Source organism: Pseudorasbora parva, chromosome 17 (genome assembly GCF_024679245.1).
Source record: "Pseudorasbora parva isolate DD20220531a chromosome 17, ASM2467924v1, whole genome shotgun sequence".
In the NCBI taxonomy this organism is placed as follows: domain Eukaryota; kingdom Metazoa; phylum Chordata; class Actinopteri; order Cypriniformes; family Gobionidae; genus Pseudorasbora; species Pseudorasbora parva.
The window spans coordinates 11597753-11612874 of NC_090188.1; the positions used below are offsets into that span (position 1 = coordinate 11597753).

The 15122-nt window shown below is 37.3% G+C and overlaps 1 protein-coding gene across 1 annotated transcript in view; it reads right to left on the reverse strand.

The window, feature by feature from the left end:
• The window catches only part of sema4ga (sema domain, immunoglobulin domain (Ig), transmembrane domain (TM) and short cytoplasmic domain, (semaphorin) 4Ga), a 50084-nt gene that overhangs the window by 20206 nt on the left and 14756 nt on the right, over nt 1-15122 (reverse strand). Inside the window, exons 3-8 of the mRNA XM_067421419.1 lie at nt 5432-5580; nt 2273-2335; nt 2100-2198; nt 1902-1995; nt 1671-1784; nt 257-411 (exon numbers count right to left, since the gene is read on the reverse strand). Of these exons, the coding sequence (XP_067277520.1) occupies nt 257-411; nt 1671-1784; nt 1902-1995; nt 2100-2198; nt 2273-2335; nt 5432-5580 (674 nt within the window). The remainder of the gene's footprint in view (nt 1-256; nt 412-1670; nt 1785-1901; nt 1996-2099; nt 2199-2272; nt 2336-5431; nt 5581-15122) is intronic.

The following is a 15122-nucleotide window of genomic DNA, read 5'->3' on the forward strand; positions in this document are numbered from 1 at the left end:
GGTAGGGGAGATGGATGTCACTGAACAAATCAAATGCGAGGACCATGTGGAGAAAATAAAATATTTGTTCTATCCCCTGTGGAAAAGATTAAATTCTCAACCATTTTTGTTCCACTTTGCTATGCAAAGCATATTTACCACACTTTGGATTTATACCCACTAAATTTAACACTTTAATTAAACGACTTACAATGCACATGAAAAAAGAAAAGGCACAGTGACGTGTAGAGTGCAGAGATCATATGTAGCCTCATACCTTGCACACACGTGCGACCCGTGCTACTCTGCTGTGACTGAAGTATGGACTGAGCTCTTGGCTCTTCTCGGTGAAGAAGAAGTAAATCTTATCGTCATCTCCCACTGAGCTACTCACTGTCTCCTTCACCAGTGCTGAGCCAACAAAATCAGCTTCTGTGTGGGACAAGACAGTGGATTGCTGTTAGTACATATCTCCACAATGGTAACAAGTAAGATAAAAAATATGATGCAATACAATGCTGTACATTAAAATGCTTAGTTAAAAGTAAGTATCTTTTTTTATACTAAATTAACTATACTATCATTCTTTTTAATGTTTTCAAAGAAGTCTATTCTGTGCACCAAGGCTGCATTTATATGATCAAAAATACAGCACAAATAACTGTGAAACTTTATTAAGAGTTTAAAATAACTGTTTTCTGTTCTGATGTGCTTTAAAATGTCATTTATTCATGTAATGCAAAGCTGATTTTTTTCAAAGTCTTCAATGTCACATGATCCTTCTGAAATCATGCTGACTTAGTGCTCAAGAAAGATTCCTTATTATTATCAATGTTGAAAACAGTTGTGCTGCTTAGAACATTATTTATGTCTTTACTGTCATTTTGATCAATTTAATGCATTCTTGCTGAATAAAATATGAATTTAATTAAAATAAAAACATTTAAATGGTATGATTATATTATATTTACATTTGCTTATATTTGATTAATGACCTAAAATAATCCAGAAATGTTACATCATTTAACAGTTTTCTTTCCTTTTAAAGTGCAGCAATGCAGGGTTCGGGTTGAATAAGTTCTTCCATTTTTTTATCATCGCACTCACGCTCAGATTGATATGGTAAAATCGATGCCATCAGTACTGTCTTTACGGTTAGCACACTCGCTAAAGACTGAAGAAACGGAGCTGTGGTTCGGTTATTGTAATGGCCGTTTGCTTCCAACATACGCTATAAGCAGCAGACAAATCATAACATACTGGGCCATCTGGCCAATCAAAGCACAGCAGGCTCACGGAAAGGTGGGATTTAGAGAGACTGATTCATCCAACAAGTTTGAGAATCATTGAACAATGTGGTGATGTGCAATGTATATTACAAGAAATTGTAAGTGTTTTCATTCAGCTTTGATGCATGTAAACCTGTTGTAGGAGACCTTCAAAACAAAATCAGGAGCCTTTAGAATAGCATAATAGGGACACTTTAAATTCCTTTTTACATTTCATTTTTAAAATCAACCTACAACTTTGTTTATTTCCTAGTTTAAATGGTGGTCTCAGACTTGTGGACGCCACTGTAGTGGTAAATGTCCAAATATTATTAACTCTGACTTGAGAGATCCACGCATACAGTAATGTTGATGGTGAGGAATGAAATATTTTACTAATAAAATGTGCTGCAGTAGACCCACCCTGTAGCCATTGAGTTGGAGCCTCTTCTGTTTTCAATGTGGGACTCGGAGAGTTGTGTCGGATATCTGGAAAGCTCCGGAACTCATACTGAGACGCTGTGTACATATGCTGATCTAAGGGAAACAGAAGGCCAAAATAAGATTTTAGTATTGTTAATATCTATTGATTGTTTTTAATAAAAGGAACCAGGGGAGAAATGTGCATTGCTAATTGATTTATTGATGCCATACCAATTATCATGCCAGTGTATCCTTTGGTGGGGTCATATGGACATTTCTCTCGACCCTCCTCGAAGGCTGATGAGATTTTAAATTCCTTCGCATCCTGAAAAAGACAAAACAAAATTGTTTCAAGAATCCTAGGCATGAAGATTCTCATCTTAAGCTGTGTGTTAAGAGGTTAAAAAAGTAGCCATTAAAGTTACTTACAATGTATGCACATAGAGGGCTGAAAGCATGTGTACCACAGGTGTACAAGTGTGTGCTGTTGAACTTCTGCAGGAATCGTATGTGGTTGTAACACTCCGTCTGTTAAGATGAGTAAGTCTACGTCAGTACGTGTACTAGAGATGATAACACAATAGATGAAGATCTTGACAAACCTTGTTATCTTTCCCTTTGTTCAAGCACTGCTGCTTCTGATCATCTGATGCCTCCCAGTCAATCTGTCCAAGTATAGGATTAACAAGATTCTTGAACTGTCAAGACTTATAAAAATGTTTCCTTGATAAAACAACTTCCTGCTCTAGGTTTCAGTGCCAAATTGTACCAGCTGGTGTTTGTAAACAACTCACACATTGACCTACTATGCAGTTGGAACGCAGTGAAACAAAATCTGAATTCTCAGGAGGAAATCATTCACAAATTATATTTAAAAAGTGGTCTTCTGTGATCTTTAAAAAACAAAATACACTAAATTTGTATTTCTTCAAAAAAATTTTTTTACAAGTTTTAAAGCAATAGACCACTCACAAAAAAAAATGTTAGTAACTGAACAATGGTTCCTATTGACTTCCATTGTATGGACAAAAAAATGCAATTGAGTCAATGGTCACCAAAACTGTTGGCCATCAAAATAGCATCTTTTGTGCTTCAAAAAAGAATGAATGTCATACAGGTAAGGAACAACATGAGGGTACTAACTATCCCGTATCCATTTTTTTGGATACTGCAACACACAATTTGTTATGCAAATAAAAAAAGAAAGAAGACTAATTACAATTCAGCATCCAAATATCACAGTGATTTTATAGTGGCTGTGATGTCAAGGAACTGACAGGAATTTTTTTTTGAAGAATTTTTAGAATAGACCATTTGGGAGCAGACGTCACAGTTATGTCCCTGCAAAAAAACAGTTGAAACAATTGGAGGGAAAAAAACAAGATAATCCACAGAATAAGAGAGACGATGTCTTTTTGTGCCGTCAGATATCAGAGTCGGCATGTAAAAAAAGATGGGCCTTATTTTTATAGAATATACTTTGAAGCTAAACGCAGACGTTTATGGTTGCAAGCCATTAAACGGACAGTCTAGACTGGGACAATTATTCAAGCATTAATTTGATGCATAGTACACAATATTCTGTGCAGTTGTGGCCTAATGGTTTGACAATCAGACTTGTAAACAGGAAGGTCGTGGGTTCGATTCTCAAAACTGGCAGGAAGCGACCAAGGTGTCCTTGAGCCCTTTTTTTTCACAATTGCGAGTTTATGTCTTCCTATTTGGACGTTATAACTAAAATTGAGTTTATATCAATTCTGAGGGAAAAAAATCTGAGGGGAAATGGCATAATATTGAGCTTATGTGCCCTATTGTAGACCTGGCGCAATGCGGAGCCAGACACGACTAAAGTGTTTTTGCTCGTTTCATCTTGGTGCAATAATCATTTTAACACCCTGTGCAATATTTTTTTAAAAATAGAAAATGCTTTTGTGCCCATTTGTGCACTTATTTCTTCCGTCATCAAATGTGCTCTATGAAAAATGTAATTATCCTTGTCATAGTTAAATAAAAAGAGTTCAGTACATGGACATCAAAAAATGTGAGTCTCAAACACCATTGCCGCCTCCTTCATATGTCAATCTTGTTTGTGAAAAACACCACGGAAAAACAGGCTATTTTCAACATATCGCCAACTGTGACGCAATCGCTGGAATCATTAATAAGTCGGCCCCCAACATTTGCATGCCAGACGATGTTCATTGTCAAGCGGAACTGCGCGGCTGAATCATCGGGAGTTCAGGTAAACAAGCGTCACGCGAGGATAGTGAAAACGGCAGATCATGGAAATAAATGTCATGTTCCAGGCTGTGTAGGGGATGTGAGAACTTTGCATAGCCTTCCCACAGATAAAAAATGTCAACAGTCATTGATGTTTATTTACAATCGGATACCGCAACAATTTCATTCAAAGTTGTTTGTTTGCTCGGCCCATTTCACCACAGAGAGTTTTTCTAACCTGGGACAATTTAAGCAGGATTCGCTCAGCATCTAAAACTGAAGAAAGAGCCGATTCCAACCATATTCCTGCAAACAGTAAGTAGTGATTTATCCACTTCTTGACTGTCGAACCCATTTCTGATTACAATGAAAGTTTATTAGTAAGACATCTTTAACAATAATATACCCTGTGTTGTCTAGATCCAATGCAAGATGCTAGTAAAGTAACAACTGGAAACTCCAAGGAGCACACATAACAGTTTGTCGAATGACAAAGATTAATATTATTTCCTGCCAGTGTTGTTTGTCATAAAATACAACAGTAGATACGTATGTCGATCCCTTTTGACAGACTGAAATCTAAATTAGCCTAAATTTCATCATCAGCACATAACTGCACATACTGTTTGCTTACAGATCGCTCACTCGATCCTTGTAGCTAACGTCACCTTCACCAACATCTAAGTTGAAACGATAGTCATTCGCAGGGGCGTAGCACCAAATTTTGGGCCCTGGGTACAAACCATCTTGCTGGGCCCCCGTACCATGTATGTGTATGTATAGAAAACTGACTTCTAAGGCCCCCCCCCTGCCTCGGGCCCTGGTTACTCAGTACCCTTTATCCCCCCAGTCCCACGCCCCTGGTCATTCGACAAGGCTTCTAGTCAGTTTGTTAAATAAATATTCATTTTTGAGAACTGAAGTATGATTATTTTGCAGCAGGTGAGTAGTAAACATGACACTGACTTTGTTTGGCTAAATAAATCGACTTTTAAATCAGTACTCTACTGTCAAACTGTAACGTTACTTTACAAATAATATATATTTACACGCTACGCAGTTCAGTTTGTGATTCAAAGTTAAGAAGCTATAATTGTAAGTCATTGTAATGAAGGATGGTATAGATGTGCTAGCTGTCATTGAGCAGCAGTGCAGTGAAACAGCCAATCAGCATTAATATTCGCGACCCTTCCAAATAAGGCAAAAACAGAGCATTACAGAAGGTGGTCATAAAATACTTTTAAAATACAGCTCAAGATGTGCAGTTTGTTCTATATCTAGTATGAACAACCTCTAACAATGCACATTCCCTACATTTCTCAAAACGTATAAGTTCAAATAAACCACAAATAGATGGCACCTAACACTAAAATGATTCACATAATATTTTAATTAAGCAGTTTTAATTAAATGCAAAACATTTTATAGAGAAAGAGGAACAAAAATAGCATATTTCAAGAACATCAATACTTGTCTTGCATCAATACAATTTTGCCAGGCAAGCTCTGTAATTAAGTGCTGGTGTGTTTGTGGGTACATACGGTCTGTGGAGAGCTGCTGGAGATGTCACTAGCCTGCAGGGCATATAAAGCCCCTCTAGCTCCCACGTACAACACGCCTGCCTCCTCTTCCAGCAGCAATAAACTGTAGTTCAGTGTCAAGCCTCTGAAGCGCCTGCAGCCCAACAGCCCTGAAACACACAGGACATACCAGTTAAAGAAATATTTTATCCATAAAAGGGATCCGTAAAACACTTCAGTAGGATCTGTGAGTGCTTGGTGTTGAGAAGACGTGCTGTTTCCTGTGTCAGCGAGTCCATGTTTAAACTTATTGACATTCAACTCCAGCTTTCCTTTCCCGTGTGTCCCCATCATTCACATATCAACATCAGTAAAGACACCAACATTTGCTCCAAGATAAATTCATGTTTCCAATTGTATTCGTATTTTAATTGAGGCATCAATCTTTTTCAATGACCGTTATAAGTGATAGCCTTGATTATTAATTAAGTACTTCTTGGCAGGTTTTTACTTTTCAATATAGCATACTGGCATATTTGTGACCCTGGACCACAAAACCAGTCATAAGTTGTACGGGTATATTTGTGGCAATATCCAACAATACATTGGTCAATTTATTAGTAAAATTGGTCAGTATTGGTCAATTATCGATTTTTCTTTTATGCTTAAAATCATTAGAATATTAAGTAAAGCTCATGTAACATTAAGATATTTTTTTAATAAGACAATTTTCTCAATATTTCGATTTTTTTGTACCCTCAGATTCCAGATTTTAAATAGTTGTATATCTGCCAAATCGCCCTATCCTAACAAACCATACATAAATTGAAAGCTTATTTATTCAGTATGTATAAATCTCAATAAAAAACAATCTACCCATATGACTGATTTTGTGGTCCAGAGTCACATTTATTAATTCTTGAGGTAATTGACTTAATGACATGCTTCTCTCTTTATGTTTAACAGCTTTATAACTAGTAGGAAAGCTTGTCAAGCCTAGCAACAGACAGTAACCAAGGGGACAGGGCTTATTGTTGTTTTTTATGTTTCCATGTCGATGTCTAGGCACCCTGCAGAGGCGGCAAGACAACACACCTCATGCTGACATAACTCCTTTATGGACGATAACCTTAATGAATCATTCATGGTCTCTTATTTTCTGTTGAATAATTTCAGAACAAACTTTTTTCATTCAAAATATTGAGGGTTTTGGTCAAAAAGTCAAAAAGTCAAAAAAAAAAAAAAACAAACATATTTGATGATTTTATGTGGTGTTCTACCAAGCACAGTGAACTCTTTTGATGTTCACTACCAATCAACTTTTTTGGGGTCAGTAAGATTTTTTAAAGTTTTTTCTTTTTAAGAAATTAATACTTTTATTCAGCAAGGATACATTAAATTGACTGTAAAATACATTTATAATGTTGCAAAATGATTCTATTTTAAATAACTACTCTTTATTTAAATTTTTGCTACTCTTTCTATTCACCAAAAAATCCTGGAAAAATGTATGGTTTCCACAAAAATATTAAGCAGCACAACTGTTTTCAAAATTAATAATAAGCATAAATGTTTCTTGAGCAGAAAATCAGCATATTAGAATTATTATGTGACACTAAAGACGAGTAATTATGCAGAAAATTCAGCTTTGCCATCACAGGAATAAAATGCATTTTAAAATATATTAAAATAGATAAGTTATTTTAAATTGTAACAAAATGTTCCACAATGTTACTTTTTTTTACTGTAGTACTGATCAAATAAATACAGCCTTGGTGAGCATAGGAAACTTCAAAATATGAATATATATATTACCAACCCAAAGCTTTTTAACAGTATTTTAATTGATTTGCAAACAACAGTAGCTAAAGCGGAAACATCCAAGTAGTAAAAATAAAATAAAACCAGTAGTAGTAAAAGACAATCACTCATTCCATAAGTGTAGAAGGTAGACCGCCCTTTTAAACTGATACACACACAGACACACACGCACACACATTCCTGGATCCTTGTTTGCACAAAAGCTTGTTGTGAACTGCACTACTGTGATGATGTGTGGTCACCAACACGTGGTGTTAGGTATGTGCACTGCAAAAATAACACCACGCGCTCCACAGCATCAACACACGCAGCCCACAGGACACATGGCGTCACACATTCTTGTGTAGGCAGCAGCGTGCGGCAGCACTTCATGCAGGGACAGGACAGGTTATGCAGCGCAGCCAGATTTGGATGACAACCCAGAGCATCACAATGACAGCAGAGCTGACAAATACAGCTATGGAGAGAAAGAGGGGAGCCGGCCACAGGCACAGCGCAAGAGAGGCAGACGGATGTTGAGATGCTCAGAAAAAGAGAGGATAATTAAGGTGGCCTGTGACTCCCTGCTGACACAGCACTGCTGTATTTCGCAAACATGCAGTATCTTCTGCATTTCCTTAATGCTTCCTGCTCACACACACATGCTCAATTGACTTGATTAAACCTCTAATGCTTAAGCAGTCCCATTCATTCACTCATATGTTTTTGTGTCCGACGTGTGTTTGCTGAGGTTGACTGCGGTAGAAATAATGACCTACTCGTGATTTTACATGTCTCACCAAACAAACAAATGATATTATTAACGACCAAAACTTCATCAAATACATGCAAACCATCAGCAACTCAATTCTTGACAAACGTCTTCACCAAGGATGATGACAGGTACCTATACTATAACATTTGTAGTCATTCTAATTCTGTTAGAATAGAGAAAGTCAACACCACAACGATAACGACACAGAGGATATTTTAGGAATCCCTTTCAGAATGATTTTTTCCTGCTGATGAACGATAAAAACATTTGACAGCCAATCAGATTCCACCTGACAACATAACTGCAGAATGCCCTTATAAAAAACAGAATGACATTATCCGTTAATGTGGATACTAACATAGTTATTGTTTATTTATAGGTTTATTTATATTCTTTTTGGGTGTCAACAGGCCTTTACACTAGTGAGATTTAGTTTGAAAACGATCTATTTCCAATGTCTTTCAGAAAAGATCTCCGTCCACACTAAACGACAGAAAGCGCATGTCACATGACCATTCATTCACACTGGGCACGGGCGTACAAGTGGAAACAAGTACTGATTTCTTTAATAATGGCTTGCCTCTTGCTCATGTTGTCAGCTGCAGTATTATAAAATGTAGTTAAACTGCACAATGGCTGCAAAAAAGGACAACAACATCAGCAAAGCTTGCAGTTACGTCTCCATGTTATTGTGAACTGTCATCGAGGCTGGTCTGGTACAAAGTTGTTGAGAGACACAGTCGGCTCTGGGGGGATATTCCAGAAATCAGGTTGTGTGACATACCTGTGTTCAAGAGTAAGCAAGCCGATAACCTCAACTTTCGGTTCCAAAAATGGAGGTAACTTCCAGGGTATGTAATTAGCGATAGCAACTAACTCTCCGATAACCTGCTCTGGAGCAGGTTATGTTCCAGGGTTAGTTTGCTTAAGAGATATTCAGATGTGTGTTATAATTAATATACTTATATTAATATAACTAAATTTGAAGAGGTCAGATGCAAAAGCCTCTAAATCCATCTGACATTTTTCTTTAAAATAAGTATTTTTGTCAGGCTTCCATGTATACACTCACCTAAAGGATTATTAGGAACCCCATACTAATAACTGTGTTTGACCCTTCTTTCGCCTTCAGAACTGCCTTAAAGGGGGGGTGAAACACTCAGTTTCAGTCAGTGTCATGTCAATCTTGAGTACCTATAGAGTAGCATTGCATCCTGCATATCTCCGAAAAGTCTTTATTTTTTTAATAATTATATAAGAAAGATGCGCTGTTCCGAGTCTTTCCGAAAAAAGCCGAGCGGGTGGGGGCGTGTCGTGTGAGCGGAGCTAAATAATGACGTGTACAGCAGCGCTGTAGTGTTGAGTCGAGTCCGTCATCCCTAACAGCGGGAAAAAAACTTTATTCAAAATAAAAATATGGCTTTTAATCAGATACAGCCATACATCTATGATCCGGAATCAGACCCAGAGGCTGCAGTTGAACAGGAGCAGCAGCAAAAACGACTAGAGCAGGACGTCTGTATGTGGTAAGTTACAAGTTATACACTAACTATATAATATGCTTAGCGGCTTGTGTTATTTACATATTTATACTTGAATTATATAGTCGTATTTTTGTCTTTGAAGGTATACATGTGGGAAGTGCAGTTGTGCACGTGTGTTTGTGTGTTTACGCGTGGTTTGTGTAGAGACATTTGAAGCAGTCTCACTCACCCTTCTAACGTTGGGACTGCTCCATCCTTCAGCATTAGGCGATTGGGAAAATGCGGCGTCGAGCTGGGCCTTGTGAAACAGTCGGCACCGAAATGCAGCGAACAGATATAAACATTCGCGCAACTCAGTTGCTGATCCGGAAAAGCAAATTACATCCACTGTTGCCTTAACGCGGGGTTTTGGAGAATCTGTGCAAGACTGTCTTGGTCTGGCAACCAAAAACGCACTTTTTTGGTGACATTATGTGTAATTGTCACCTGTCCAGCAATCTACAAACCAGCGCTTTGATGGGCGTAGGCTGTTGCTTTCGCTCTCTCCCTCGCTCTCTCTCACGCGCTTCCGGTAGAATTGTCCGTAAGGCCCATACAAGGAAATTCCGCCCCCACTAACGTCAATGGGGACGCATGATCTCAAAAAACTTGCCGAAACTTATGACTAACCGGAAGTAGTATTTTTGACAAAGAAATACTCCCATCAAACGTCCACCTTAACTTTTGAAACTTTGTCTATGTTTAGTATGGGATTCCAAGTCTTTAACAGTGTAAAAAGATCAGTATGCATGAAACAGCATTTCACCCCCCCTTTAATTCTATGTGGCATTGATTCAACAAGGTGCTGAAAGCATTCTTTGGAAATGTTGGCCCATATTGATAGGATAGCATTTTGCAGTTGATGGAGATTTGTGGGATGCACATCCAGGGCACGAAGCTCCCGTTCCACCACATCCCAAATATGCTCTATTGGGTTGAGATCTGGTGACTGTGGGGCCCATTTAGTGTAGTTAACTCATTTTCATGTTCAAGAAACCAATTTGAAATGATTAGAGCTTTGTGACATGGTGCATTATCCTGCTGGAAGTAGCCATCAGAGGATAGGTACATGGTGGTCATAAAGGGATGGACATGGTCAGAAACAATGCTTAGGTAGGCCGTGGCATTTAAATGATAGCCAATTGGCACTAAGGGGCCTAAAGTGTGCCAAGAAAACATCCCCCACACCATTACACCACCACCACCAGCCTGCACAGTGGTAACAAGACATGATGGATCCATGTTCTCATTCTGTATACGCCAAATTCTGACTCTACCATCTGAATGTCTCAACAGAAATCGAGACTCATCAGACCAGGCAATATTTTTCCAATCTTCAACTATACAATTTTGATGAGTTTGTGTAAATTGTAGCCTCTTTTTCATATTTGTATTGGAGATGAGTGGTACCCGGTGGGGTCTTCTGCTGATGTAGCACATGCGCCTCAAGGTTGTGTGTGTTGTGGCTTCACAAATGCTTTGCTGCATACCTCGGTTGTAATGAGTGGTTATTTCAGTCAAAGTTGCTCTTCTTTCAGCTTGAATCAGTCGGCCCATTCTCCTCTGACCTCGAGCATCAACAAGGCATTATTTCCCACAGGACTGCCGCATACTGGATGTTTATCCCTTTTCACACCATTCTTTGTAAACCCTAGAAATGGTTGTGAATGAAAAATCCAATAACTGAGCAAATTGTGAAACTCTCAGACCGGCCCGTCTGGCACCATCAACCATGCCACGCTTAAAATTGCTTAAGTCACCTTTCGTTTCCATTCTGGCATTTATTTTGGAGTTCAGGAGATTGTCTAGACCAGGACCACACCCCTAAATGCATTGAAGGAACTGCCATGTGATTGGTTGATTAGATAAGAGCATTAATGAGATATTGCTGGAAAGAAAGGAACAGGTGTTCCTAATAATCTTTTAGGTAAGTGTAGGTTTCTACCTAAGTTCTGGTACTTCGAATGGGCTGAGGCTGGGATTTAGTGAGTTTGTGAAAGTGTTTTATGAAGAGAGCATTCACGTTATCTCATTTTTGACTGAAGTGGCTTTTATAGGCTTTTGCATCTGAACTCTTTCTTTGTTATAGTTACAGTTACATAATATACAATATTATATATTCTAAAGCACAATTGTCAAAAGGTAACAACTACCAAATAGGTGGAAATATTATGTAAATTGCCAATAAACAAAAGAAGAAGATTTTTTTTGTAGCGTCTGTTTCCATGGTGAATCATCGATTCGTCTCTCTATTAAGAATGTCTTGTGTGTTAACCGGGAACATACTCTGAATTGTCTGAACTTACTCACGTTTTTGGAACCAGCATACCTCGAGCAAGGTGTGAGTTAATCAACTGAGAGTCCTAGGTATATGTGACGGTAAGTTAATTTTGATTTCTGGAACACCCCCAAAGTCTCCATTTTTGTCCTTTTACATTGAAACACAACCCTGGGGTTTTCAAACTAAAACGGGATCTAAAGCGTTTCCAAAAGTCTCATGGTCAATAGTCGAAAATAAGTTATTTGTTTACTTTTGAATGCGCAATAGCTGAAACAGCCCAAACAATTCAGATTTTGCGTGTTTGTTTGCATGGGTTGAGATGAGATAAAAATGGGTTGAGATGTTATCCTAGTAACGTATGCTGTTTCATTGTGTTTTGGTTATCCCTGCTTTCCTGTGTGACCTAGTTTCCAAGCTTGTGTCAGCTTCATTCTGTTCACCTATGTGTTCGGTAATTGTCTCATTATTTCCCTCGTTAAGTCTCATATACACACACACATACACAAATACATATATATATATATATATATATATATATATATATATATATATATATATATATATATATATATATATATATATATATATATATATATATATATATATATATATATATATATATATATATATATATATATATATATATATATTCTCCCTGTTTTGTTCACTCCTTTGACCTGTCTCGTCAGGGTTTTATTTGGTTGCATTATTTTGCTGATCTCCTTACTGTTTGTGCACTTTATACAGCCACAAATGACAATTAGATCGTATTCCTGATTAGAAATAGAAATTGTATTTCACAATCAATAGATTTCAGGCTTTCCTCCTAATTAAAGTGCTTTACTTTGATTTACAAATAGCATTATATATAACCACCAAATGACTTGCCTTACAGGGATTTTGACAATGCAAACTGGCAAAAAATGTGTCCTCTTGCAGTGAATGACATTTAAAAATCAACAATTGAAAAAATAATAATAATAATAATAATAACTCAACCATTACTCTGAATATTGTTCTCTTTGGTGCTTGTGATCTTGCTTCAACTTGTGCTGAACAGTCATATAATAATTAAATAATAATTTGTGGGCAAGAGGTCATGAGACTGGAAGATTTAATTTATCAAACCAATTTCTTGAACCTTAAGAAAAGCTATGAGTCTAATCCGCTGGCTCAAAGTTAAATAGCAGAGTGATCCACTGTGTTCTTTTCCAATTGCTGTCATCTCTCCTCTCAATATCTTCACCCTCCACCCTCCAGAACAGAGCCAACAATGTTAACAGAACAGATTGACTCATTCAGGCATACACTATCACATCACAAAATGTGTTTCCCACAGTTCTCCAGATATCATATTGCCACTCTTCAGTGGGCAGTGTTAGCCTGGAGAAGCATAAGGGCATCCTCAAACCCAAGGAGCCCAACTGGGCCGAGACTTGCACAAATTATTAGTGTATAGCAATGTTAAAGATGTCTGCTCACAAAAGACATTACACATATTGAACGTTGTCATACTGACACAACACATGTAATTTGTACTTTGCCACTAGGCACCAGATTCAACACAAACAGATGTTCGAAATGGTACACGAATCACAAGCCAAGGTTATTCAAACACAACCAAAGTGTACATGAGCACAGCACAGAGACCTCCACAATATTGCTGCGTTGGACTGAGCAGAGCAGCTTTGAACTACAAACAAATGTCAAAAGATGTGTAAAAATGGCACTTGCCCAGCATGAAGTAACGCCCATCCTAACCAGACCAGCAACCTGACTGACGGCAGTCTAAAGGCCTGCTATTACGCAGACACAAACCACACGACCTAGAAGTGCCTGTCATTCTCAGGCACATTGTAGTGCAGAGTGAAGGAAAGCTATTGTTTCCCAAAACCGGAATTACTTGTTTTCCTAAATGCTCAAATAGAGCTTCTCAAGAGTTTAAAGCTGTATAAATGGTTGTCTGTTTAACATGGTCATGGGATCTTACAAGAAACTGACGGAGATCATTGAAACATTGGCAAACTAAACAGACAGACAATGAGTTTATTCCGTGGGAATGAGTTTTTCCTTCAACCTCCATAATGTTCTACCAGCATAAAGTTTGGGATTATCAGTCCAGCTCAGTGTTTGGTGTAATGTATTACTAACTGTAATTGAATTAAATACTGTAAAGAACAATTCTATATCAAAAAATAGTGGATTTAATCTAACCTCCCTTTAAATACTTTGGTCGGTTCAATAATAATATATGCAATTTCCTATTATTTATTTGAAAGAATTAAAAGAGAAGTTTCATGTCCATTCTTGTATTATTCAACTAGTGGAGGTTGATATGGGATTTAGAAAATAATTAGTAATAACTCAATACTTTTTTAGAGAGAGTAAGTAGTATAGTAATCTAATTACACTGTTGAAGATGTAATAAGTAGCTAGTAATTAATTAACTTACCTAACACTGCTGATAAATCTTTCTTTTTTTTACCATATCTTTTTGGACATGATACCATGCTTATTATTTAAATGCAATGGTAATGTGTTGGGTCTTAAACTTTGATGTAATATTCCCCTATTGTACTATAACTCAGTCCAGAGTTACAAACCTACAATTTATCACTAAATTATGTAAATGAATGCCAAGTACAAAGAGTGCTGCTGTTCCAGCCAATCCCATTAACGCTAATAGAAAATGCTAGCTGTAACAATGTTAGCTACAGACTAACAACTCTAAAAACATAAAAGAGTCTGTCTGATGTGGTGAAGCGGATGATGTTACAGGTACAACTCCTCTACATTCATATACAGTACATTGGTATAATCATTCGATACAATGGCATAGCCTAACCCTCTGGCAGTATTGTTCAATGCAACAACCATAGTAATTTTCTTAAAGAAGGTTCTATTTAAATATTCTGGGAATAAAAAGTGGTGTGAACAGTCATTTATTGTTATTCAAACATTCAATTAGCCTAAAAGCCTCAAAGACAACTGACACTGCTTTTAGCACAGATTCATGTATTTCAGTCTGATATAAGATCCACTGTGGTGTAACAATGAAGCAACAGAGAACAATACTAGCATTTCCTGTTCTCTGGATGAAGTATAATCCAACCATTGAGACAGGTAAGGTGAGGCAGCAGCCCACCATAATGACTCACCTGCTATAAGAAACACCATCTGACTGTTGCATATTTTATTTGTCATCCACTGCATTACAAAACAAGAAACTCACAATACACACTAGTGTTAAAAGTGAAGTTGGCGTGAAGGCGGCTGAAAATTCTGCTTTGCATCACAGAAATAAATTACATTTTAAAATATATTATGCTAGAA